General features: G+C 42.5%; 1 protein-coding gene across 1 annotated transcript in view; it reads right to left on the minus strand.

Moving 5' to 3' along the window:
• Window positions 1–27,910, minus strand: part of Dhc93AB (Dynein heavy chain at 93AB) — a 289,061-nt gene that overhangs the window by 93,463 nt on the left and 167,688 nt on the right. Inside the window, exons 49-50 of the mRNA XM_080266572.1 lie at window positions 13,515–13,643; window positions 11,266–11,419 (exon numbers count right to left, since the gene is read on the minus strand). Of these exons, the coding sequence (XP_080122698.1) occupies window positions 11,266–11,419; window positions 13,515–13,643 (283 nt within the window). The remainder of the gene's footprint in view (window positions 1–11,265; window positions 11,420–13,514; window positions 13,644–27,910) is intronic.

Raw genomic sequence — 27,910 nt, forward strand, 5'->3', positions numbered from 1 at the left:
AACAAATTCTAAACAGGTTCGGAAATATCAAAGTTTTAGTGCTGTTTGGTGCTCAGGTTGCACTCTCTGACTCTTTTCAGCGGGTGGCGAACTACAAGAAACTAAATGAATAAATAAATATATAACTTGGTAGGCTAGTGCAGAGTTTTGCTGATGTCTGTAAGCGTCATGCCTTGAGAGTAAATGTAGAAAAGAGTAAAGTGATGGTTCTTGAGAGAGAAGGTAACTCCCAGTGTGATGTTACAGTGAATGGAGAGAGACTGGAATTGGTGAGAGAGTTCAAATACCTGGGTACAGTGATAGAAAAGAGAGGAAAATGTGCAAAAGAAGTGGAAAGTAGAGTGACGCAAGGAAGAAAAGTAGCTGGTGCAATGAAGGCCTTGACAAGAAACAGAGGCTTGAGTGTTGCAGCTGCACGAGGCTTACATGAAGGAGTGTTAGTGCCAACTTTAACACATGGATGTGAGACTATGGTGTGGCATGAAAATGAAAAGTCAAGAGTAAGAGCAGTGGAGATGGGACTGCTGAGGAATGAATGTGGAGTACAGAGGGTGGATAGGATACGAAATAATGTGATTCGTGAAAGATGTGGAGTGAGGAAGTCGGTGGACACCAGAATCGAAGAGAGTGTGCTGAAATGTTATGGTCATGTGGAGTGAATGGATAATAATAGAGTGGTGAAAAAGGTATATCTGAGCGAATTTGAAGGAGGGAGGAGGCGAGGTAGGCCAAGGAGAAGGTGGAGAGATACGGTGGATGAGTGTGAGGAAGAGAGGTTTGGAAGTCGGTGAGGCTAGGGAACTGACAAGAGATCGAGCTGGCTGGATGAATGTTGTGAGAAGTGATTGATCATGGATTTGGCACCCCTTTTTATCGTGGCAGCGTCCGGATTGACTCAATCGGATATGTTTATGTGAAGCCACAGAACGTGGTGAATGTTTTTGACGTATCCGATAGAGCCAGGATTCCGGGAGCTTGAATGATGAGTGAATGGAAGCGCAGCCCATTGGATTGGGCAAATGTGGGTTATCTGGGCATTGCTACTCCTCACCCTGCCCTAGGGTGGGAAGGAGGTCCGGATGATGTTGATAATGATAAAGAAATAACGACCACATTGAAGGAAAGGTTCTCTCTTAATTTCGGTGCCAAGCCGATGACTCTCTTCGACGTCATTTACCTCTGCTGAGCGAATTCTGTGTAATGGGAGCTGCTCACAGGCTCTGTTCGAGAAACGTAGATCTTACGTACTCAGCCCTACATACCAGCAACTGGAGAATGATATTCTACAACCGCCCAGCTTTTAGATTATCAGATCTCTCAGTAGGACCTCCATCTTTACCAGCATTGCATTGATAACACCATCACTTTTGGAACGGCACACACATCAACACTACCCTTCAGTAACATCAGATATCTTTGAACGATATCCTCACATGTAGTGAGTAACCCAAATCTCAGAGTGGTGCACGTATTAGTACCAAGTACAGTCTCTGTGCTTGTTTGTGTTTCCTTGGAGATATCTTAATATTTTCTGGATAATAACTGATGGATATCATCGAGCTCCCGTATCATTAGCATCTGGGATTTTCTTGAAACTGTTCAAGATCAGGACTTATTATGGTTAATAATTTTGGTAATGAAACTTGGAATGTTGGGACCATAATTTTTTTTTTTTTCCTCAAAGCATTTTTCATCCATGCTCTCTCTCTCTCTCTCTCTCTCTCTCTCTCTCTCTCTCTCTCTCTCTCTCTCTCTCTCTCTCTCAAGTTTCAAGTCATCCTGCTGGTGGTTTAAACTTGGTGGCTTGGTGATTAGGTAGTGGACAGATGTGTAAGTGTACATGTAGGGTAGGCGGGTGGAGTAGATGAAGTGAGTGGGTGGGATGGGTGGGATTTGTGGGTGGATAGATTGATGTGGGGTTTCCCGGAGGACAAAGCAGAAGACATGTGTACTACACTGGGTTAGTGGGTAGGTATATGGGTTGGTTGGTGGGTGGGTGGCTTTTGTAGGTGGATGGGGGGTAATAGGTCCACTGGGGAATAGGTACATGGCTGGAGTAGGTCCATGTGGGAAAACAGGGCCATGAGGGATAATTATGTCCATGGGGGAAGTAGGCCCAGGTGAAAATATAAGTTTATTAGGTTAAAAATGTGCATGTGGAAATCTGGTGTGTCCTCATAGGGGGAAAATAGTTCCATGGTCAAAAATAGGTCAGTTGAGAAAATATGTGCTTGTGGAGAAGATAGATATATGGGGAAAATAGTTCCATGGGGAACATAGGAACATGGGGGGGAAATACGCCAAGGGGTTCAATAGGTGGAGGAGGGATAATAGGCGCATTGGTAGAGAGAAAAGAAATAGATACTTCCAGCAAAGAAAAAAAATCTGTGGGATAAACAGGTACTGGTACATGGGAGAAAGTAGGTTCATGAGGGAAAGTATGTCTATGGAGAAAATAGGTCCAAGGAAGAATTATGCTCCAAGGAAGAAAAGTTCATGGGGACAATTGGTCCAAAGGCGAAAATGGACTCGTGAGATGAAAACTGATTAGGAATGGCGGAGGAATAGATGGTGGGAAGATGGCTCTTAGGGGGTGTAGCTAGAGATGGACTTATGTGCTAGCTTGTAGTTAAAATTGGAACGAAATACAGATGTCACTGTTATTATTTTCACTGCATTTTTCATTTGTACTTGAAACTGGAACATTTACAAATCATGTCAGAATGTAGTGCCTTACTGCTACTGCTCATTCCAAGCACCACTCTATAGTTTTAGGTGACAGGAGCCGTTCAGCAGAGAAAGATCTTCAGTTGAGTTAGCATCGGCTGGAAGGCACTATAACTGTGTGAACCCATAATGCAGTCTGTGAGTTTTCTGTCCTGGTCGGTGCTTAGCACTCTCGTGCCTGGTGAGCATTCAAACATTTACCTTCATACAAGAGCTGATTATTATCTTGGACGATCATTCTCATGCAGGCATCCATTTGTTTTCTCGTTTAGTGTATCCCAATGCCGTTGCTTGCCCTAATGGACTGCCCATTTTTTCCTGGATATCCGTAGTCTCCCAGGAGTGACCATGCGTTGCCTCTTTTCTGCCTTCTTCCTCCAGATGTTTTTCTAATGGTGTTCTTTCCTTTCCATGGCCTTCCTCTTCCTCTCCTTTCTTCATGCTTTCACCTCTCTTCCTTCTCCTAGTTCCTCAGATTTCCCTTTTTCTTTTGTTTTCAGTGCCCAGTGATTTTTTGGGGGGTGGAGTTTTTTAGTCATTTGCATTGCTCCTTCTATCAGTGTATGTATTGCAGGAAACTAGGGCATGGGCCTCTCATTGACGAGTCTTTCTCCTTTCCTGCTCTAGCCTCTGGAACTTGCCATGTAGTCCACTTGTCTTTGGCAATGTCTTCCCCTCACCCTTGCTTCTGAGACACTAGGGGGTAGCGGGGGTAGCCTGGATTGTTGCCTCTCTCTTTTCTGTGTGGCTGGCTCAGTGATGCATGCCCAAGTTACCTTCGGCGTATTTCACCATCCCAAGCCATTCTAGAGCTGGCTGAAAGACTTTTCCTCATCACCTCACTCTCTTCATGGTAGGACAAAACTCTTTCCGAACCGAACCGAACCTCAGTGTGAACTACCATGACTCGCCACTTCCATGCTTGACTGCTTCCATTATGGAATGTTCTTCCTTATCCTGCTTCGCCGCTGGCATCGTCATAGGAAGATGTAGACGCAGACATGAAGTACCTTTCAAGGAAAAAGATTTGTCATCTTCTCTCTACCCGTGCTACATCTGAGATGGGGCGTCCATTACCTAGTTCATGGTTCTGGGGGCTGCTCTACCATATGCCATGCTGGCTTCATAGTTCTCCATCTTTTCGGGTCCAGTCTATTTCCCTTCTCTAGAACTTGTCCACTAAAGATTCACGTCCCGTCCTAGATCTCTTTCTTTCTACCTTGATTTGGCCAAAATTTTTCATGACGACCCTTCCTTGATCACAGTCACGTCCTTCAACTTTGTTCTATGATGACGTTTCATCCTTAGTGCTGCCAAGTTTCTTCCATGACATTCTTAAGCCTAACTGTCCTCATTCTTCTTTTTCTTTAACCAGTTCAACACCATCCACAATAGTCCTTCCAAAACATCGAGATCTTTTAGGTGTTGTCCCTCACGGGAATTCCCCTACGTGCGACGTTGCCACAGCTTCTACTGGGCCAATTATCGGATTAGAGACAAACTTCAAGGGACAACCCTCACTCCCAGCTCACTACCTCTCTCTCTCTCTCTGCATATAAAGTCAACATTATATGGAGATTTTTCTATATGGTTTTATGAATTATTAGAATTTGAGGAAAAACCTCCTGACTCTGTCTGTCTGTCTGTCTGTCTGTCTCTGTCTGTCTGTCTCTGTCTGTCTGTCTGTCTGTCTGTCTGTCTGTCTCTGTCTGTCTGTCTGTCTGTCTGTCTCTACTGTACATATAAAACCTACATTTTATGGAGATTTATTTCTGTAAAAAGTGTATATGGTTTTATGAATTATAGGTCCTCTGTTTGCCTTCTCTTCTAAAAAATACTTATTTACCCTGTAAATAAGTTCTTTTTCTCGACTGTGGAGCAGACGAGGCGAGTAGTTGGGGTAGGAGCTTATCTTTGATGGCGGTCAGAGAGGAAGTAACCTGCGGATTGACACCTGACCTACCCTCACTGACTCACCTACAAGCGTGACAGCGTTGGAAAGCAACATTGCCAAGGGTTGAGGTATTAATAAAAAGTTATTGTTATTATTAAAAACAATAGGCATTTTCTTACACTATATAGCCTTAATAGAGAATTATGTATACATATACTGTAAATAAATTTCATTTAGAAGTAGTAAATAGCTGACATGAGACAGAGAGGTGTGCTTTGGTATGGATTCGGCAGCGTCGCGCAAAGGGGAATTCCCGTGAGGGACAACGCCCAAACGATCTCGATATTTTGGAAGGACTATAGCTGTGTATTTCCTCTTTGACAATATATATTTATTATGCACACCACATTCACGCAATTCAAACAAACTAGTTTGTTCTTTCTAATAATTTCCAGGGTTATGGATGCTGCAGCTGAGCCATCCAATGCCACTGACAACATTTGGGGTGTAAAGCCTACTGTAATCCGTGTAAGGATGCGTACTGTGTACTGTACTTGATTTGATACATGTTCTTTTTTTTTTTTTTTCCTGAGCACTGCACAGACTGCAGGAGGCTGTTACCTACTTCTGCAGAGGCCTCTGTCAAGAAGTGACAAAAGTCAATCTTTCCTGTTGTTCATACTTAGGTGTTTCAAACTTCAACACAGTCTATTTTGGTTATAACTCCAAATATATGCCAACAGTTTCCCTTCAGTCACCAACAACTTTCAAGGGATAGGACAAACCTCCAAACAAAGGCCCTACAAACGGCTCTGACCAGCTGAATCCAGTTCTTTCCATTCACGACGGGTATCAAGCCTGGTCACTAGCTAGCATTGTTTTAATGCTACCAGTTGGCGGAGAAGGTCGTAGGTATCACCTCAGAGATGGGTTCCCAGATCAAGTGGGAAAGGTCACATCTCAAACCATCCCAGTAACTCTGAGACAAGGGATGATGTGGGACACAAAATAAGCAACATTCCACCTCTCTCCAGACAACGTCCTAAGACACCTGTCATACCTCGACAAAATCAGATGGTCCACCCCAGTCTTTAGAAGATACTGGGAACAACTACCCACATCACCGAATTTCACAATCCAAGGCCTCCAACTGGGCACTCTACTTCCAAGGAGATGTAACCAGTAACCAAGGGACAAACCCATCCTTCTGTCTCAGTCAGCATGTTATTTTCTCAACCTATGGCTCCATGACTATCCGTAGCAGTCTCGGGTCCTCACCGCTCCCCCCTCCCGATCTGGCAATCCTGATGGATGCCTCAGATACAGGATGGGGATATCAGTCTCTCAAAAGTCATAAAGACGGAAACTTGGTTTCATCAGGACATGGAATTACACATAAATTAAAAGGATCTCATGGTGACAGAATGTTTCCTCCAAGCCTGAAGCCAGCATCTGTGCGATTCCCTAATCTTCAGTATGAATTAAGAAGTCGGTGTTTTCGCCATAAACTCAGGTCGCCAAGTTTGCAGACTCTTCTGGAGATGATAGAATGAATGTCTGTACTTCCTCAGTCCCTCAGTATACACCAGTGGACGGCCCAACAAGCAAGGTGAAGGCTGGGTGGGTGCGTTGTCTTGGGACATTTAGTTTACCTGACAATGGAGTGTCACTCACTCCAAGCGCATTCCACTTTGCCACTCCAAAGAATGCCAAAATGCTAATTTTTCTACCACAGACACAGAACATCAACAGAAGGTCCAAATGTTTTCACCATGAATTGGGGCAGATGGGACTCCGTCTATTTAAGCCTGTGTCCCATATTCAAGTTCATCTTCGAGAATGGCCCCGATCACCACGATCTTACCCTCTAGATATGATCTTGGTGAAATGCCACGATCATACCTCAAACGGTAGTCCTAAACGGCCATTTCACGACACAGTCACGTTAGTGCTAAGACACACAAAGACATTGCTACAACATCCCACGACACCCTGCGGAAGCATCACGTTATCCTGACGACACACTACGAACATCCCTCAGTTTAAAAATAACGGTCACTTTGACTCCAATTCACGCCAAGACATTGCCAAGACACGCTACGGCAAGGTACGACACACTACGACACGCTACGGAACTGCTAAGTTACCGTTAAGATTATCAGAACATATGACGATCCACGACGATGGCTGGGATCTTCGGTGCGAGGCTGTATATAGGAGGGTGGAGTATTGAGTGATGTGACTTTTTTACTGCATGGTTATGGTTTTTATCGACTGTAATTATGTATATATTGTACTATTAATTAGGGTTAACAGTTGACATATTTGAAATAGTTCCTCCTCCCACTGACCTATTTCTAATATTGATGTCCCCTACATTAAACCCTGTTCCTCGACTGACAGTCACCAGCTGATGAGTGAAAGTGTGCAATATAGAAAGGTACTGGGCAGTTGCAGTCGATGGTGTTCTGCTGGGTGAGGTCCTTCACTTTTTGTATACAAACAAATTCTTTATAGCATCTTGTAACAGTAATCGTAATTAGGACAGACAGTTGACCTATATGCAATAGTTCCTGACTCCTTTGGTTCTCCTTCATATATTGATGTATCCTATATTATTGTCTGCCTGGACTGACAGTCAGCAGGTGATGAGTGCAGGTGTGTAATGTAGAAAGGCATTACATATCTGCAGTCGATGGCGTTCTCTTGGTCGAGGTATTTTTACCATTAGCGTAGGTTTAGCTATTTGTATCTTCAGGATTTAGTATAGGTTAACGATTTGTCTGTTGGGTTATTAGTTTTAGGGTCTTTATTATAGGTATCTTTTCCTCTATTTAATAATGTAAAATAATAATTAGATGAGAAAATAAAACCAAAAAAATAAAAATAAAAACATTAATATATATATATATATATATATATATATATATATATATATATATATATATATATATATATATATATATATATATATATATATATATATATGGCCTTAATGACCAAGGGGTTTGGCCCCAACAGTCGATAGACCATTGATTTAAAAAAAAAAAGGAAGGTGTCAAGTGTAAGGTACTGCTACGACACGTCAAGTCACACCAGAGGCACGTCACATTATTCATGACGACATGCGGCGACACACGAAGAGAAGATCATGGCGTGTCGTGAGAAAGTTCCTGACAGTGGGACATAGGCTTTAATCTCCTACATCACAATCAGCTTCTGATTCATGCATTTCACAGATTAGGCCATTTCCGGAGTCAAGTGCTGTTGATCATGCCTCTCTACCCGACACAGCCTTGGTCCTTGGATCTTCAGTTCTAGTGCCCAGATTCCTCTCCACTCCTATATCATCTGGAGACTCCACCACTGGGCCCTCTAAAACACATTACCAGACCTGATCATCGTGCGAAGCACCTTATGAGAAGACTCACTCATCCCAATAATGCAGATGTGTTCATATAGGGTCCTGCTGGAAGTTCTTACCAAATTTCCCCCAGTTACAGAACTGGTATTTCTTGATTATCTGTCCCATCTTTTCTCTGGCAGAAAATTATTAAGTAACACTGAAAAAAAAAAATACATCTAGCCTATGTCATATCAGTTCCCGAACGAAGTCTCCTGCCCCAGGAAAGGGTTCTTCAACCTCCATCCCACCTACTAAATGCAGCGCTACAACGGGTCCTGGACACATTAGCCCCTCGAGCTTACAGAACACTTTAGTTATGTATGACCTCTAGTTTCTGTACAAAGTACTTTTTATAACAGTCCTAGCTTCTAGTGTCCAAGTCTCAGAAGACCCAGATCTATGAGACGACCTTCAGCTCTCACAAAATTCAAAGCAGACAGTTCAGCAGTGAATATTCTCCCCAATCTGGGCATTGTATACAAGCCGTATCATACAGTCAGCTCGTCTATAACGCTGCAATTTGGTAGGTAACATGATTAACGTTATGAAAAATCATGCTAAGGAAGTAACAGAGCCACTGGGGAAAAAGTATTTGGTCAGCAATTTCCCTACTGTTACCTTTAATTACCCTGTTAATCTGCGCAGACCTTTGTCAAATTGGCGTTATAAGTACTAAACACTCATATGGATGCCTAACAACACATTGATAAGCATTTGTTTAAATGAACTTAAAGTGAACTGTGATGGTAGACGGGTTTGGTGAGACGAATGATGGCGGAGTGTGGAAGGAGGGGGAAGGAGGAGGTGCACAATGAGCCTCTGAACAACCACGTGTCACGCACTTGGGCCAATGGCTAGGAAAGCCGTGTCTGGGTATCTCTGGGCCTGTGTCGTGTGCTGTGTGCAGTCTGTATGCGTTTTGGGAAACTTTTCGACATTACAGCAGCCATGGTTGCTGTACACGAATAGCATCATGGAAATGCGCGTTATGTGCAAGTTGACTATACAATCCAGCCTGTCAAGGATGGTCAAATCACATGTCCATTGTGTCTCGTGCAGCAACTCTCTCTCTCTCTCTCTCTCTCTCTCTCTCTCTCTCTATATATATATATATATCAACAATTTTACTTTGGGTGAATTGTGGTTATGCCCTGAATCGTTAAAACAATGTACTACAACTCAAATATAGCATTCTATGTACTGTGATAAGTCAAGCTGACCTTGCTGCCACACAGAATGACAATGATGGAAGAAAAAAAAAAATCGCTCGATATCTATTTTTCCAAGATTACTAATCTTCGCAGGAACTCACTGACAAGCCTCTCTGATCCTTTCCCAGAACATTCTCTCCTTTTTACTTACTCCCCTTGGCTATAGCTCAAATCAGAGTGGCCGTAGCTTCAATTCATTATATTAATATGCTCATTTGTTCCTAGAAAATGATACCTTTATGATCCAGTGGTGTTTTAAGTTGTGAATGTATTTTTCATACACTGATATCAGCAACTTTATAAACTTAAGGATTTACAAAGTAGTGCCTTTGTAATACTCTTCAGCATACTTCTAGCTTCTAGCGAAATAGAAGCATTTTATGGTAAAGACTGCTCGATGATCTGATCAGGTATAAAAAGCTCAGCTGAGGACCCAGGATTGTTTACGGTACATGAATATATCTACTGTATATTCTAACTTTAGCCTCAAATATTAAACGATGTTTTCATGTACGATCATGTGTACCTGATACAACTTTTTATTTTACAAAGATTTTTTTCTTTTTCTTTTTTTTTTAGTTTACAGCTGTCTGTGATTATTGTCTCAGTCATGCCAACGGAAATGTAGTACCGTATCAACCTGACCTTCCATGTTGCTACAGAGTACATATGCAGGTTTATTTATTTATATAGTATACACCTTCTTGATTACAAGACAAATAAATTAATAAGTACATCTACCTTTTTTATTTTACCTTGATATACAATTGCTTTTCGGTTTCTTCCTCGTTCGCAACAAATTGGGAGAATGTTACAAAACGATCAAAGGCATTCGGGGGCCGAATGCTTATCGCCCACCAAAATATGTTATTGGCTAAGGTACAAGCTACCTACAAGCCAAAGTTGAAGATGAGATATTTTGGCAACACACTGAGACACAGACACACATCAGCGAAAACTATATCGCCACGCCTTACTAAGGATGGGCGATAAAAATTTGCAAAAACTCTGCGGAAGTCAGTCACCGCATTTCACAAAAGGTCAGTCCATATTACAGTACATGAAACAAAAGCATTCATGGTCCGAATGCTAATCGCCCGGCAAAATATGTTGTTGGCTAAGATACAAGCAACCTACAAATCAATTTTGAAGAAATATCGCAAATTTCTACGGAATTCAGTCACCACGTTTCACAGAAAAGCCAGTCCATATTAAAATATATACGGCGGCTGGCCTTCGTGCGTCTTTGATAACATATTCATCATAAAAAATAGGCTTCTGCACATCCACATAGTAGCTGTTTCCTGAATGTTTGGTGAAAATTCATCTACAACTTTTCGAGATATTTTGGCAAAACACACACACACACACACACACACACACACACACACACACACACACACACACACACACACACACACACACACACTGACAAAATCTATATCGCCTTGCCTTGCTAAAGACGGGCGATAATAATATAAAAAAACGGTGGGGGGAGGGAGAAAACACTCAAGGCCTCCTCAAGAATTAATTTACTTCATCCAGACAATGCGCACGAAAGCGTACCAACTATACCAGGAGGAGTTCACAGAATTATAGAACATTCCAGTCAGTGTTAATTCCAGTGAAGTTCTATCTCTGCTGAGCCAATGCCATGAGTACTGTTTGGAATGAGCAGTACTACAGTGTGCTTCATTCCCATGGTTCACAAACAGTCGGCTTTGTTCTGAAACCCACCACAGTAATCCGACTGTCACATCTTCACCAATATTAATGAACTGCTTTCTCTGTGATGTTTAGATTCAGATGCCTTTTCATGAAGGTTAGTAATCTTTGAGTACATGTAGGGGAGGATTAGTAATCTCTGACTATCTGTAGTTCTTCAGCATTCTGGCAGGATTAGAAGTTTATCGTATACTCTTCATATAACTCAGTGAGGGTAAACCTAATACAGACTACCTTTCTTTTATAACTGACAATTCAGTATACGACTAGAAGAATAAAAAGACATCTGTTTATATTCCTACCTGCAGCAGCTACAGATTTTGACCTTATAAAGTCTGGATTGAATTCAGGGTTTTCAAGGTAAGGCTGGATGGCCTTAATGATGTCAGGATGGATGTCCTCTTTGTTGTAGTTGATCAGCTGGTCTAAGAACTGATCCACTTTGGCCATCATCATCTGAAAGTCCGTAATATATTAAACACAAACAGCCTCAACTCTTCACATTATCTGCGTAGTCTCGATAAGAAGCATTCCCACCCCATTCGTATTTTAGTAAGTAGGATCAGGATTAGGATGTTCCGTTCTGACTCATTTGCTGTCTTTCACTCTGTTTTCTGACACAACAACAGTCTATTGCTTTATCATGGTTCAGTACCAATCTTTCACTGTTCAGGACTAACTGTGATCATTCTATCCTGACCCAACTGCACACGTAACCTTCACTCAGTAATTCTGTCCTAACTCAGCTGCAACCTTCACTCTATCATTCTGTCATTTCCAAACTGTAGCTCTTGAATATATACTGACTCAGTGTAGACTAAACTTTACTTAACTGCTTCATCTCAAACCTCCCTCTCGCAACACCCTGGCATAAAACAATGATTATCATCACGCTAACCCTATTCCACAACATAAATCTGGTAAGTAGGCTAGGATCCAGATACGGAAAAGAACAAAGTAAGAGAACTATCAATAGATACATGGTGAAAAAGGTCCATAATCATCATTTAACTCTCCAACCTCAGTCCATTACTCATGCCCTGCTCTAGAGCCCACACCAACCCAGTCAATCCTACTCACCCTCCTTCACCCACCCAATCCCATTTTTCTATCCAAACATCAAACTTCCGAAGAAATTTCATATAAACCAATGCTACGTGTATAATGGCAAACCTACAACTCCCATCATCATTATCATCCCCATCCGGCTACATCACCAACTACTGTACCATCCCAACCCGTGCAACCCACTACTCTCGACCCAATCCAACATTTTCCTATCCCTCCTTACGCTGAAATTTTGTTGCTTACACCTTCTCACCACAAGACTTCCCTCATACAACACCTCCCTTCAAAGACTGTACACACCACTTCCTGACCCACTATTCATCACCATCTTTTCCCATTCAACCCACAACACCCACTGTTTTTTGTCCACACAGCCTGCTTTATTGTTTCCCAACCTTTAACTTCATTCGCCTACCTGCAACACTTATCATCACAGTACAGAGTATACTTTCCGCCGTATACCCCACCACCAATAATTATCTCAGTCTTTCTCACCTAAAATTCACCACCAACCTCGTGAATTTCTGCTCACACGTGGTGACTATCATAAACATTTCATCTACCAACAGAACTACAATGCCCATATTCATCAGGTATATAAACCTTCTTCCTGCTAGCCCACCCACCACCACCCCAGCCCTTCCTGCTCATGTGTCTCCTCCCATCCCAACCAATCGTGAAAGACATGAATATACAAATATTTAAAAACATTACACTAATAAGGCTGCACAATAACCTATGCATAACCTGAAATTACTGAGATTTACTGAATCAGTCTGATGGGTTAAAAGTTCCTGAAAGTTAAGTAGTGTGATATCCCAACTATTCCACAACAGGATTGATTTGGGGACCTATATTAACCTAAACTGACTTGATGGACTTGAGGTGACCTGGAAGACTAAAGCAACTTAAAAAATAACGAATTTATCTACTTGGGACTGAACGTCGCTGAACTTAATAAGAATGACCAGCATGGATCTTCGCTGACCTGAATAGGCTTGACTGGACCTCAACTGATCTGACTGGGCATTACTGGATGTGAATGATTTGAATAACCTGACTGGACTGAATAGATGTGAAGAACTTGAATGAAATTAAATGACCAGACTAAGCTTGGCTGGACATGAAGAGCCCTAAAAATGTCTACAGACATTCTAGGTCATTTTCAAATAACCTATTGGAGGTTATGCCAGCTGCTGGATATAACAACTGATGATTATAGCTGATGGTCAAGCCGGCACAACTCAGGCACATGATCAAGGAAATAGCTGATTTTTTTTTTCTCACTGCCATCAAACAATTTATTCGGCTTAGAAGGGCTCCCTGGCATTGACGCGTCTAAAGAAGGCTACATGTAACCCTGCAGTTTATTCTGAACTGAATAATGTTGGCCAGAAATGACAAGATTTAGCTGAAAAAAAAAAATCCATTCTATTAAATGGGTTCCATCCCAGTACCAAACTAAACCTTCTCCCTCCCCCACCTTAGCAGCCTTCCATGAACGCTCCTTGGGTATCTTGCCGTTGGGAGCGAGAAGGACCATCACCGCTGCCGTCACGCTCGACACCCCAGACGGTGGTGATCCGAACGACTTCAGTTCCGTAAGGTTGGCCTAAGGCGGGATTAGAGGCAAAGTGAGAAATACCTGTACATGAGATGAAATATTAATAAACATGAAAAAGCCTTCCCTACTTTGATTTTCATTTTATTCTTGCATTCATACATTCATTCATCATCCAATCCTACATTGTCCCAAGAGGAGCGTAGGACCCCGGAGCTAGGCTAATTTATCCTGACATTAAAGATGAGAGTGGCCAGCCTCACTCATCCGTGAGTGGCATTATGTGAGAAATAAACCCCAACCATCCCTTGGATATAAACCTGCACCGGCTCAATCCAATTGGCGCGCCGTAAGTACCCACTAAACGACCAGGTGCCAAAATTTGGTTATCACCATCCAGCGTAGTAAGTGGTTTCCTGGTGTACAGGAAACCATTTGGCTTGTCATTCAGTGTAGAGTCACCTACAGACAGAAGGAAGAGGAAAGATTGAAGGAAAGAAAGACGGAAGAGGGAGTGTAAAGTCATCCGTAGGCAGAAGGATTTACAACTTAATGAATTAAATCATTTAGGAAAGAGGTTAGAGACGGTGACCATTAACTCCTTCAGTATGATGGGTTAGCCCTTTGACTGCTCTGCTTTATCCTAAATGAAGGAAATATCAGTATGTGTTAGCCTAAACAATAATTCATTCACTCAGTCAACGTCCACTCCTAGTTTGCTCCATAGAAAGAGGAACGTAAGGGCCTGGGGCCGGTCTACTCAGTACCGACATTTAAAACTAGAGTGACCAGTCTCATTTGTCCACTGACTGTCATTATGCGAGCGAGAAACACCAAATATCCCTCAGATGTAAATCCCTACAGGTTCCATCCGGTCGGCGTGCCCTAGCGCACTGGACCACCAGGCGTCATTTGGTTATATGGCCACCACTCTGCCTTGTAAACAGCTTCTTGAGTTACAAGAAACCAGTCTGGATTGTCGTTCAATGTAAAGTCAGAGAGAGAGAGAGAGAGAGAGAGAGAGAGAGAAGAAAACAGCTCACCCAGAGCCAAAGCTCCTGAGCCATGAGGAGTGCCGGAAAGACAGGAAGCCACTGGGAGACCTGGCAAACACAGGCATCATCACATAACGAGAGAGAGAGGAAAAAAAATGGTTTGACCTGAGTGGACGACCAACCAAGTTTTTGTGGAACGGTTTACGGTAAAGCAAGGATAAATGAAATGGATTTTAAGAACAATCAGTCAATAATCAAGGTCACATGGAAAGTTTAAATGTGTACGTAACAGGGAAAGGTCAATTCAAACAGTTTTTATCCGACCTGGGCCGGTCTTGATGGAAGGGATAAGGATGTGCCCTAATTGGAGTCTGACAATCATTGGTCGAAGGTCAAGGTCAAAGGACAAATTCAAATGTTCAGTCCTTAGACAAATTCATGGGTGAGGGTGTTGCACTTAGTGATAAATTTTGTTTTTTTGATGTGTTGGGGATTTGTGTGTTTGCTTCATGCCTGGCACTTGGACTTCAAGTCCACCCTGCTTACAGCTCCTCGGAGCTGCGGCTTTCTCCCTTCTTTGGTTTCTAGCCTTAACCGCTCCAAGCCTGTGGTGGATGTGATTCTCCTTTTCTGTCCTCTCCGGGGATATGGGTTGCTATTGTGGCTTCTCCACTGCCTGGTTAGGTCTGGTTAGTTGCATCATGGAGCACAATTATTTTCATCCCTTGCTGGCCTCTCTTCTTGCCACCATTGCTCTGAGGTTCCTCTTGACTTTGGCATTCCGGTTTCCCACGACCCTTTCCCTAGGTCCTGGAAAACCCTCACAGTGTCCTCGTGACTTCTCCTTTTAACGCGCTGTAGGTGGACTTCGACATGTCTTCGTGCCTCCTTGCTCTGACACGTTGCCGGCGTGCTTTGATTTCTTTATTTATTGTCAGTGTGGCATTCTTGACTGCTTCATTACGTTTATTCTTCGTCTCATTTCGGGCTACATAGACTCCTGTGTTACCCGTTCTGACTTCGCTTGTTTGCACTGACGATGTTTACGGAGGTATTGCCTTTGCAACGGCACTACTGTCAGGATATCTAAGTGCTAAGCTCTCAGCCACCTCCTGACGCCGAGTCCTTGCCTAGCTTTCAGCATCCCCTTGATCCTTAAAAAATCACTTCTATCCCTTCCTCCTCTTGTAAACGGAGTTTGGTTGTGGCGTCCTCAGGACGTTTTCCTGCTCTTCAAATGAGTTGTGTGCATTGAGCTCTATAATATGGAGGGGCTTTCTCATGGGAAGCGCCACATAGTTTGTGTGTCTGCTGCCATAGCGGCGCTGGTGTAGTGGCAGCCATGTTGCATCCCGCCTGACGGCCGCTCTTTTTGAAATCAGCCAATAAGTCCGCAAAATATAGTGGCATGGTCCACAGTGAAGCTTACAGATGCGGAAATGGGTACAAGAGTTCGGTGAGGAGAGATGGCATGACACTTCACAGGTAAGAAATATATCTTGTTCTAACTCTATAAGATTACTGGATGTGTTAAATGGCCAAGAAAAAGGTTCTCCCTTCTCAAAAAGCATTGGTATCAGCATCTACAGGCTATAGTTATTTAAACACTTTTATTGGCAAGAGAGAGTGGGAGGTCTCCTCTGTGCAAATGAGAGCGTAGTTAAAATCTTTCATGAAACTGAGAAATGCTTTCAAATTTTGCAAAAGAAAAAAATCTTAAAACATCAGCCTATGCCACTAGTTATTTCCACAGCTGTGTTATACAGCATTTAGCACAGTATTACTATTCAGCGAAATCTGATTGACAAAACACCCATATGTTTGACATCTCCCTTTAGGAGAATCATGATCACAAAGTAATAAAACTGGTATCACAGTGCTACAGTTCTGTTAGGGTACATCACATTAAGAAAATTATCACAGAGGAAACTATCTATATATCTATTGCCAGACGCCTCAATCCTGTTTGGGGTGGCCACAAACAAATCGCCTCCACGTCGCCCTGTTCCCCGCCATTTCACTGCCCTGCTCCCAACTTACACCCCCCTCTCTCATATACCTCTCCACTCCATCCCTCCATCTCATCCTCGGCCTCCCCCTCCCTCTTCCCCCCTCCACCTCACTCACATACACTCTCTTCGTCAGTCTCTCACCCTCCATCCTCTCCACATGGCCAAACCACCTCAGTGTGTTCCTCATAACGCTTCCAATCACATCCACATCCACACCACAACGCTACTCTATATCCTTATTCGTCAGCCTGTCTCTCCATGTGACTCCACAGGCTCCTCTTAAATAACTCATTTCCACTGCTCTCACTCTTGACTTGTGTCCTTCCAACAACGTCCAAGCTTCACTTCCATACTGTCATGTAGTAACTTTTTCACTTCCATGCTCACTTCCCTGTTACTTATCACTGCTTTCAAAGAACCAGCAACCTTTCTTCCCTGCTGTACCCTTTCAAGCACTTCACCCTCCAAACCTCCATCCTTACTCATCACACTACCCAAGTACTTAAACGTACTCATATTTTCCAATTCCTCATCATCCAACTTCGCTGTACATTCACTGACTTCACCTCTTTCAAAGACCATCACTTTACTCTTCCCTACATTCACCTTTAGATTCCGTTTCTTACACACTCTCCCAAACTCATTCACCAAGCCTTGCAGCTCCCCTTCATCTTCACTCAACAACACAATATCATCTGCAAACAACAGTATAGGGAGTTTCCAAACACTATTCTCTCTCACCAGGGCCACTCCAACATCCACTACCCTACCTTGTACCTCTTTTATTATCCCATCCATGTACAGATTGAACAACCATGGAGACATGACACATCCCTGTTTCAACCCAACCTTCAAAGAGAAAAATTCACTTAGTTCACCATCCACACGCACTGCAGCCTTAGCACCATCATACATACTCTTCACAGCATTCAACAACTTCCCATCTACTCCATATATTCTTAATACTTTCCACAATCCTTGTCTATCCACCCTGTCATATGCTTTCTCCAAATCCATGAAAGCCGCATACAACTTCTTTCCCTTCTCTAGAAACTTTTCCACTACAGATCTAAGAATGAATATCTGATCTACACAACCTCTTCCCTTCCTAAAGCCTCCCTGTTCTTCTCCAACTAACTCCTCTGTTCTTTCTCTAACTCCATCAATAAGTATCCTACCATACACTTTTCCTATTATACTAAGAAGACAAATGCCCCTGTGATTACCACACACTTCTTTTTCCCCTTTTCCTTTGAACAAGGGAATAATTATACCTGACTTCCAATCCTCCGGGACTCTACCTTCCTCCCAGGCCAATTTGCACATCTTCCACATCCATTCTACTACTATCTCTCCCCCATGCTTCAGCATTTCATCACACACTCCATCAATTCCTGGGGCTTTCCCCAATTTAACTTTCTTCATTGCTTCCACAACTTCCATCCTACTGATTTCTTCCTGTCTTCTCACCTCCCTTCTTCCAGCCATTCCCCAGCCACTTATACTCGCATTACTTCCATCCTGTATGTTCAACAATTCCTTACAGTGTTCTCTCCATCTGCTCACTTTTTCTCCCTTCTCCACTAGTAATCTACCATTTTTATCTTTCACTCCGCTGCTAACCTCACTTCCACCCTGTCTTACTCACTTCACCTCTTTCCAGAACATTTTCTTACAGTCCCTCCACTTTACACTCAAATTCCTTCCAAATTCCTCATCCACTCTCTTCTTACTCTCTCTTACTAATCTTTTCATCTCTCTCTTTCTTTCTACATATAACTCTCTCTTCCGCCTCTCAACTTCTTCCACGCCCCTATTTCTCATCCAATCATTGTATGCTTTCTTCTTTTGTGCCACAGCCTGTCTCACCTCTTCAGTCCACCACGCTGTTCCTTGCATCCCTTTCCGTCTTCTCTTCCTCCCACACACCACATCACATGCTGCACATATTTCTTCTGTAAATATCCTGCACACACCTTCCACGTCCCCCATCTGCTCCAATTCACATTTGCCCAATCGTTCCTCCACTTCTCTCTTATACTCTGCCTTTTTCTCATCCTCTTGTAACCTTTCCACACTCCTTGCAACTACTCCTTCCTCTCATATTTCCCTTCTTTTATTCCTCCATCTTACTTGGATCCTAATTCTGGCCACCACCAAGTAGTGGTGAGAAAGTCCACTCCCCCAACCTCTATACACTCTTGCATTCATTACACATCTTCGCATCCTTTCATCCACACACACATAATCAATCATTGCCTTCCTTTCATTCAGTTCACCACCCACTCTTCTCATCACTCGCCATGTATACCTGTGGATCATTTTATGCCTGAAGAGGGTATTGGCTATCACCAACTCCCTCCCAACACAAATGTCCACTAACGCACTGCCATTCTCATCTATCTCAGCAGGCACACCCCACTCACCAACTATTCCATCCACCTTCACATTCCCTACTTTACCATTCATATCACCAATCAAAAACACTCTCTCATTCCTTCCAAACTTTTTCATGCACACTTCCACATTTGTCCAGAACTCTTCTCTCACTCTGCTTGCACGATCTTGCGTTGGCGCATACACACACACAATCACCCACATTTGTATTACAACTTTCAACTTTACCCACACAATCCTTGACCCAACTGATCCATACTGTCTTATGCTCTTCTTCCATCTTTTACTCACAACTATACATACTCCTTCCTTTGCCCTCTCATTCTCACCTACTCCTGCACATATACCCCATCCATACTCCCATGCTCTCACACTTTCTCCTCTCCATTTTGTTTCAGTTATTCCACATACATCCACTTTCGCACCCTCAAGCACCTGGACAATCTCTCTCTCTTTCACCTCATCATTCGCTCCTCTTACATTCTATGCAGCCATTACCAAGTCCTTTGTCCGGTCCTGGGCCGTCATCGTTAGGTCAGTCCTTGTCCGAGGCTTCTTGTTTGTTTTTTTAGTTAGTTGTTTTCTGGGGAGTGGCACTAACCCTCTGCCAACCCTTTTAGTCGCCTTTTACAACAAGTAGGGATACTGGGGGAGTATTCTTGAAAACCCCCCCTACCCCCAGGGAGTAGGGGGTACTAAATCACGAAAGCAGCTGGCTGGGTTGATTGTATGTAAAAATTAGTAAGAAATAATTATGGAAGTATATTTATGTACAGGGTGACCCCCCCAAAACTCCCACATTTCGAAAGACTCTGCCACTGGCAGTAGTGAGGGGAGGGGGGGGCGGGGCTAGGTTCTGTTGGAAGCCTAACCTCAACCATCCTCAGTCGCCAATATGGCGTGGTCGGTAGCACACCGTGCGTTCACTGTTGAAGCGTTCTTCACAAACAACCATTCCGTGAGCTCCATGCAGAGTGCCTTTCGAAGACCTCTCAGTATTCCACGGAACCAAAACGTTCCAGATCGGAAAACCATCTTGCAGTGGGTTGAGAATTTCAGGGCAACAGGCTCAGCTTTAAAAAGAAAATCACCTGTTCGACCTAGGAGTGCTCGTACGCCTGAGAATATTGAAGCATTGAGGTGACCTGTTGTGCGGTCCCCAAGACATTCTGCGCAGAAGCACGCTTTAGCTGTAGGGATATCCCGGGAAACTGCAAGGAGAATCTTACACAAAGAGCATCACTTCCATGCATACAAAATCATGCTTGTGCAAGAACTCAATGCGAGAGACTGAATAAGCTGCAGGGAGTTATGCGAGAACATTCTGCAACGTGTTCCAGAAGATGCTGTTCTCTCGTGCAGTGATGAAGCTTATTTTCATTTGAGTGGCTTTGTAAACAAACAAAATTTTTGCTATTGGTCTGAAGACAACCCTCGCATGCTACACGAAAGACCGTTGCACCCCGATTGAGTGACTGCGTGGTGCGCTGTTGCTGATATTGGCATCATGGGTCCTTATTTCTTTGAAGAGGGTGGTGTAACTGTTATCGTAACTTCTGACCGTTACATTGATATGCTCGAAAACTTTGTAAGGCCACAACTCGAACTCCTTGAGCTTGAAGAACTTGATGTGTGGTTTCAGCAAGATGGAGCTACGGCACACACAGCTTGAAGATCATTGCAAGTCTGAGGGAAATGTTTCCGGATCGGGTGATCTCGTTGCGTGGCTATGTTGGGTGGCCGGCCTGTTCCCCTGACCTCGCCCCTTGTGATTTTTTCTGTGGGGCTACCTTAAATCACGAGTGTATACTCATCGACCCCAAACTCTTGAAGCCCTTAAGGTTGCTATTCAACAGGAGATAGCCGCTGTTCCACCCGACATGACCCGTCGAGCCATGGCAGCCTTCAGAAATCGCCTCTAAGTGTGTATAGACAATGGCAGCCACCATTTGGAGGATGTCATCTTTAAAACATGATGAATAAAAACTGTACTGAATGAAGTCCCATGTGTGCAAAATAATATTTTGATTATCTTTAACCATTTTTTTTTTTCATTTACCTTTGAAATGTGGGAGGTTTTCCTGGGTCACCCTGTATAATAAATTATGAAGATGTGTAAGTAGTACTGTTAACAGATAACAGATAATGACAATTTTTTACTATATATAATGTGCTTAAATACTTTATGATGGCGAAATACTTTATTTTCATATATGTACTCTTTCCACCGACTTCAATTTTATCTTTACCATAATAATTAAACAGACATTAGGTTAAGACGGTCATAAAGAGAACAAAAAAAAAAAAAGTTATGTTCTGCACTGCAGCAAGCTATGACGTTGCTTTATTCATACTCTTGGCTAAATGTATCAAATAATTCGTACATTTAGGCAAAAAAATTCATTACACACACATATATATATATATATATATATATATATATATATATATATATATATATATATATATATATGTATGTATATATATATACTGATACATATGCATACATAGAAGCAGCAAGGAAACAGACAGCAAGCAAAAAAAAAAAAAAAAAAAAACTTCCAATAGCATTACCGTGGAGAAGGCGACGAGTGTGTTTGTTTCAATAGGGCGACCGCAAGTCACACACTTTCCGGGGACATAGTCACTGAGCTCTATAGTATGAAGAGGCTTTCTCGTGGTTAGCACCGCGTAATTTATGTAGCCGCCGCCAGGGCGGCGCTGGTGTACCGGCAGCCATGACACACCACGCCTGATGCCCGCGTTTTTGTACTGGGCTGCTCTGAGGATTTTTGAAAGCAACTGATGATTCCGGAAAACATAGTGCCAAGGTCCACTGTGCAGCTTAAGGATTAAAAAATGGGCACAGGAATTCATCGAAGAGAGATGGCATTATATTTCACAAGTAAGAAATATATTACTGACCCCTAGGGTGGGGCGGGAAGATTCTTCCCCAGTGTCCCTGCATGAATGAGGTCACTAAAAGGGGCCCATTTATCTCCAGTCTTTCTCTCCATGCCATCTTCTCTTCCGTTTACACTCTCTTGTAGATATTTCCATGATTCTTCCGGCCTTTATCATTTATCAATCTGGACATACGGTTTCATGACATTGATAGTCTAAGGACTTCCCACACCATTTCAACACGATTACTTCGACGTAAAACAGCTTCCACATCACTATCATTTCAACGTTAATACTACACCATCTTTTCCCTTTCTGCCATTAACTTTCTCTGCCTTATTGCGGTAAAGGGTAAATTCCGCACTGCAACAACCTATGGCGTTGTTTTATACTCATTGGCTAAATGTATCCCATATAATTCGTTGAACTAGGCCGAAAAAATAAAATCACAATCCATACATGTTTTTGTATTATAAGCGACGAGTGTACAGTAGGTGTTTCAGCATGGGGGCCATGATCACACGCTCGCGGCGGAGATAGCCTGTCCATATTATTGAGCTCAGTGGACACAGTCCATTGAGCTCCACAGCATGGAGAGACTATCTCCGCTGCAAGCGTGTAACTTTGGCCGCCACATTGAAACACCTCACTCGTCGCCTGCATCATGGTAATGCAAGTGAAACACTTCTTAGCTTGCTGTTTCTGTTCGCTGTTGCTTACATAAGCTGAGCAGTGGGCCATGGCACTATGTTTTAGGTGTGCAGTGGACCGTTGCAATATATTTTCGAAATTCATCGGCTGATTTCAAAAGGCGTGGGCACCGGGTGTAATGCAATAAATTCATCAGCGCCGCCCAGTGCCCCTGGCGGCGGGCAAATAAACTAAGCGGCGCTACCCTTGAGAAAACCTCTTCATATTATAGAGCTCAGTGAGGCAGACCCTCCATGTTACAGAGCTCAGTGATTGCCTCTCCTTTTCTGTTTTCTTCCGATGTCCAATAAAGCGCTAAGAAAACGATCTAAATAGAGTACACTAAATTATTTGCAGTCAACTGTACCTGTTTAACTTTCACATCGTTACCTGGACAATTATTGCCCTCTTTAGACCCCAGGGATTACTATTTTCTCCGTCTGTACCAACTTCATTAAAATCTTTATGAAATGGGGGATATTCTAACGATTCTAACTTGCTTTCCCTGGCGTGCAGATGATGATGATGATGATGATGATGACTGATTGATTGATTGACTTATAGACTGACTAATTGATTGATTGATTGAGAGAGAGAGAGAGAGAGAGAGAGAGAGAGAGAGAGAGAGAGAGAGAGAGAGAGAGAGAGAGAGAGTTTCAGGAACGTAACGGGGGTGGGGTCGAGGGGGTGGGACGACCCCCCCCATCTGCCTGAAGGTCCACTTTCTCATGACCTGTTTTTTAGTATCACAGTGCAAACAGTGTCTCTCTCCATTGTTCATAAGTTTTGTGGTGGTTCACCCCGTCGCTTGTGCATACACCCAGACCCCCACGGCAAACATGAAGCAGACCTTTGACCAGCTGGCTGCTATGCAAGTCCAGATTCAACAGAAAACGACCCACCCCCCTTCAAAAAGTCCGACTATGGGCCTGTGTGTGTGTGTGTGTGTGTGTGTGTGTGTGTGTGCTTACTTACCGTATAAGCATGCATACGAGTATATACTGTACGTATAAGAGCGAGCATATATGTTTACTGTGTGCCAGGGCTCTAAATTGAAATGTTTTATATACATATATATATATATATATATATATAGAGAGAGAGAGAGAGAGAGAGAGAGAGAGAGAGAGAGAGAGAGAGAGAGAGAGAGAGAGAGAAAGAGAGAAAGAAAGAGAGAGAGAGAGAGAGAGAGATAGAATGTACTGTACAATATATGTACTGTATATATTTATATAAATCTGAATATCTATCTATCTATCTATCTATCTATCTATCTATCTATCTATCTATCTATATATATATATATATATATATATATATATATATATATATATATATATATATATGAATAATGACAAAATTAAATGACAAACACAAACAAAAGGAAATTCAAATGTACGTGCCACCAGGCAGCTATAGCGGTGATGATGCTGTCAAGTTCCATGAAGATGCACAGCCAGCTGCTGACAAACAAAAGGCCCACTATACTGTGATCATGAGGAACTTTAATGCTGTAGTACGAAAAAAGTTAGCTGGAAGAGACTTCTGCTGAGAATCATGGTATAAGCTCAAGAAAGGAAAGAGGTCAAGCTCTGGTAGAATCTGCAGAAACCCGGTCACTGAGAATCATGAATATCTTCCTTGAGAAGAGAACATGTAGAAAATGGACTTGGAATTCTCCAGATGGTGTAAAAACTGTGACTGATTTCATATTTACAAATCGAGGTGATATCGTGAAAAATGTAACAGTTGTCAGTAAAGTTATGTTGGTAGCAATCACAGAATGATTAAATGTGAACTGATAATTAATGTAAGAAAGAAGTAATCTCGAACAAACGAAGCTTCCTATCTTAACTAACTTGCCTATTAGGGAAACAGTATTTTGTATCAGCGTCCATAACAGGTATTCAGTACTTAACAATGAAGAAAGCCTCGATGCTGGCAAAATAAATGAAATCTTCACCACGGTACTGAAGGACACAACGCTTGAAATAAGAGGGAAGGCAGTAAAGCAAAGGAACAAAACGAAACTTACTGCAGAAACATAGAACATGAAGATTATATTTATTAGTGATAAAACAGAAGCAGCAGCATTAACAAAGACCATAAATAAGAAAAAGCAAGATGTGCGGAAATTCAACACGCAGAAAAAAAACGAAGCCTTAATCTCAGAAACCGGAGGAAAAAGGAGAGTAGGGAACCAAATAGTGAAATAATACATAATAGGGAAGAAATTATCAAAGTGGTGGAAGAATACCATGGTCTACACAACTCTGACGACGGACCACCCGTCAAAGGAAACCCAATATCGACAGGAATTCTAGACATAACTATAGAAGTGGCAAGAACAGTTCCGTAAAGTACGAAATGAGGTAGAACATAATTCTGGAGAAGAAAGTATCATTGTAAATTTAATCACAGATGCTGGATAAAGTGCCATGGAAAGACTGTAAAAAAACTCTTTACGAGATGTCTTAGAGCCCAAAAGACTGGAAGAATGCAGTAATAATCTTACTACATAAGGAAGATTTGATGTATCTTAAAAACTACCGATCAATTAGCCTGTCAGTTATATACAACTTATTCACAAAGATCATCACCAATAGAATTTCAGACGTGCTAAACTCTGTCCAGACTAGGGAACAAGCGGGATTCGAAGTAGATTTCCATCTACCACATATATACAATGAGTCATATAACTGAGAAAACAAATGAGTACAGGAAAACTTTGTGTATGGCCTTAGTTGATTATGAAAAAAGCCTTCCACTTCATGGAAACATCAGCGTATTGAGTGAACTTTGTAGACAGTGTTTAGATGAGATCTAATGTAGAATACTGGAAGACATATACAGTGATGGAACAGCGACCATACAAACAATGAAAACTTACCAACCAAAAAGTGTAAGACAGGGTGTTATCTCACCGAAACTGTTCACATCATAGATTAACTGGAGTAATAAAAAGATTAATATATGAGATGAATATTTGAGGAAGGCACGGAAGATAAGGATGACATCGTTCTCATAGTAAGTCAGGTAGACAGCTACAACAGTCGATAGAGAAAGCCTCTGTGTAGGATGAAGATGAATTAGAAAAGGACAAAATCATGTTTAACTAGAAAGCACTCAGAGAGCGCATACCTCCACCAGTGCCATTGCCATTAAAAAAGGATTCAGATCCTGATACGTGGAGATATTGTGTGGAATACATAGGATCCAGATCCGCCCCCAATTTTAATCAAGTCTTCCATGACCCATGGCCCACTCTTCCACAAAATTTTATTGAATTTCAATGATAACTTTTGGGGATATTGTGCGGGATCCGCCCCCAAATTTAATCAAGTCATTCTTGGCCCATGGCCTACCCTTCCACGAAATTTCATTGAAATTCATTGAGAACTTATGGAGATATCATGTGGACAAACAAACAAACCTCCTGCAACTCGTTGGCAGAGGTATTAACCAAGCTGAAACTGAGAAACAAAAATAAAAAATTAAGTTTTAGAATAACTGATCAATTTGCAAGAGTATACCTCACCTTCTCTGCCTCACAGACTCAGCTGACTGAGGAAACTGATAGCAAACCATGCGCTGTATCCTCGTACTTTCTCTATACTCATTTCAAAGCCAAAGGTGGCTGTTGTGCATATGTGTGCAACAACGTAGCTTGCTCTCATGTTCCTGAACTTGAATCTTCTGAATTCATTACTCTCTGGCTTCGGCTATCCTGTCATTCTCTGGCCAAATATATCTGTACTTTTTACTTATTCCCTGGTTCTACTGAGTATGAAAAATTCTTCGTCTATCTTATTTCTAAGATGGAACACATCCTATCAGTTTCTCCTTTCTCTGAAATCTTCATTCTAGGTGATTTCAATGTTCACCACCACCTTTGGCTCTCCTCTACTTTCACAGATACACCTGGTAATCAAGTCTACATCTTTTCTATTCTTAATGACCTGGAGCAGCTTGTGCAGCACCCTACCCGTATCCCTGACTGCCTTGGAGAGAGTTCCAACATACGTGATCTCATCCTTACAACTAATCCTTCTGCTTATGTTGTTAATATTTTCTCTCCTTTGTGCTCCTCCAGTCACATCCGTATCACCTTAACCTTTCCCATTGCTCCAGTAAGGCCTGTTGACCCCCCTCCCCACCAAGAAGTGGCAGCTATGGCACTTTGGAGCTGCTGTTTGGGAGGCCCTCAGGCAGTACTTCTTTGATTTTCCCTGGAATGATTACTTCCGTGGCTGAGAGCCATCTGAGTGCATCATGTGCACTGAGTAGGTTATTCTTCTGGGCATGGAAGTGTACATTCCTTTCCCTTGTTCTATGTAAAAAAAAAAAAAAAAAAAAAAAAAAACTTGGGTAAATCACGCCTGTTCTAATGCTATGCACAACAAGGAGAGGGAATACAGAAGGTACCAGAGCCAACACACTGCTGAATCTCATCTCTTTTAAGCTTCTGCCCGGAATCGTGCAAGGTCTCTTCCTCTCTTTACTAAAAATGATTTCATTCATACTAAATGCTTTGGTCTTGGGGGGTGGTTCCAGGGCAATAACTGCCCAGGTAGAACAAACTACGTAAGAAGATCAATCCAACTAAATACTTATGGTGTGTTAACTTCTGCAAAGTAGCCTGTTACTGGGACTCGACACATGCTGCTTGCTGCAGTGTTTACAAATTCGTTAAGAGAACAGAAACTGGGGACGGTGCTATTTAGCGTGAAGGAGGAACAGGTAATCAAGTAGCACTGCTCCCTTCCTTTGCCACCAGATTAATTTTATTCTAAAACTCACCAATTTGCTGGCCTGTCAGGGTGTGGTGATTAATTAGCTAGGAATGTCTGAAACCTGGAGAAGGTTCACACAGCTGGTGCAAGCCAGGCAAAGTGATGATGACTGCCGTTCGGCGGAGCACTGATGCCAGGTTGTGCAAATCCTAGGGGACTAAAGCTACACTGCTTTCAGCCAGACCGGGCAGCTTGTCAGTGCCGTCAGTTGTAGAGAAGAAGTTAAAGAGCTACTAGATACGGCATCACGAGAAGCCTAGATTAGATTTTGCATCTACCCTTAAAGTCCTCATCCACCGTGTGTAGGTCAGACTTGATGCAAAAAAGAGGGAACTGGGGCAGAGAAGATAATTTTGGTTGTTTAACCCATTAGCTCACAGGGTTCCTGTGCGAGGGATTTGGTTGGATGGATACTAAGCTTACTGCCCTCCACCTGTCGTCTCATAGCGCGAAGCTCATAGGTCCGTACCCCTGGGTTCCCTTCTTTATTAACTTTTGAAAATGCCCATATTCCTCCTATATTGGGG

Source organism: Coenobita brevimanus, chromosome 21 (genome assembly GCF_032717465.1).
Source record: "Coenobita brevimanus isolate Jiangsu-jjx chromosome 21, ASM3271746v2, whole genome shotgun sequence".
Lineage (NCBI taxonomy): Eukaryota > Metazoa > Arthropoda > Malacostraca > Decapoda > Coenobitidae > Coenobita > Coenobita brevimanus.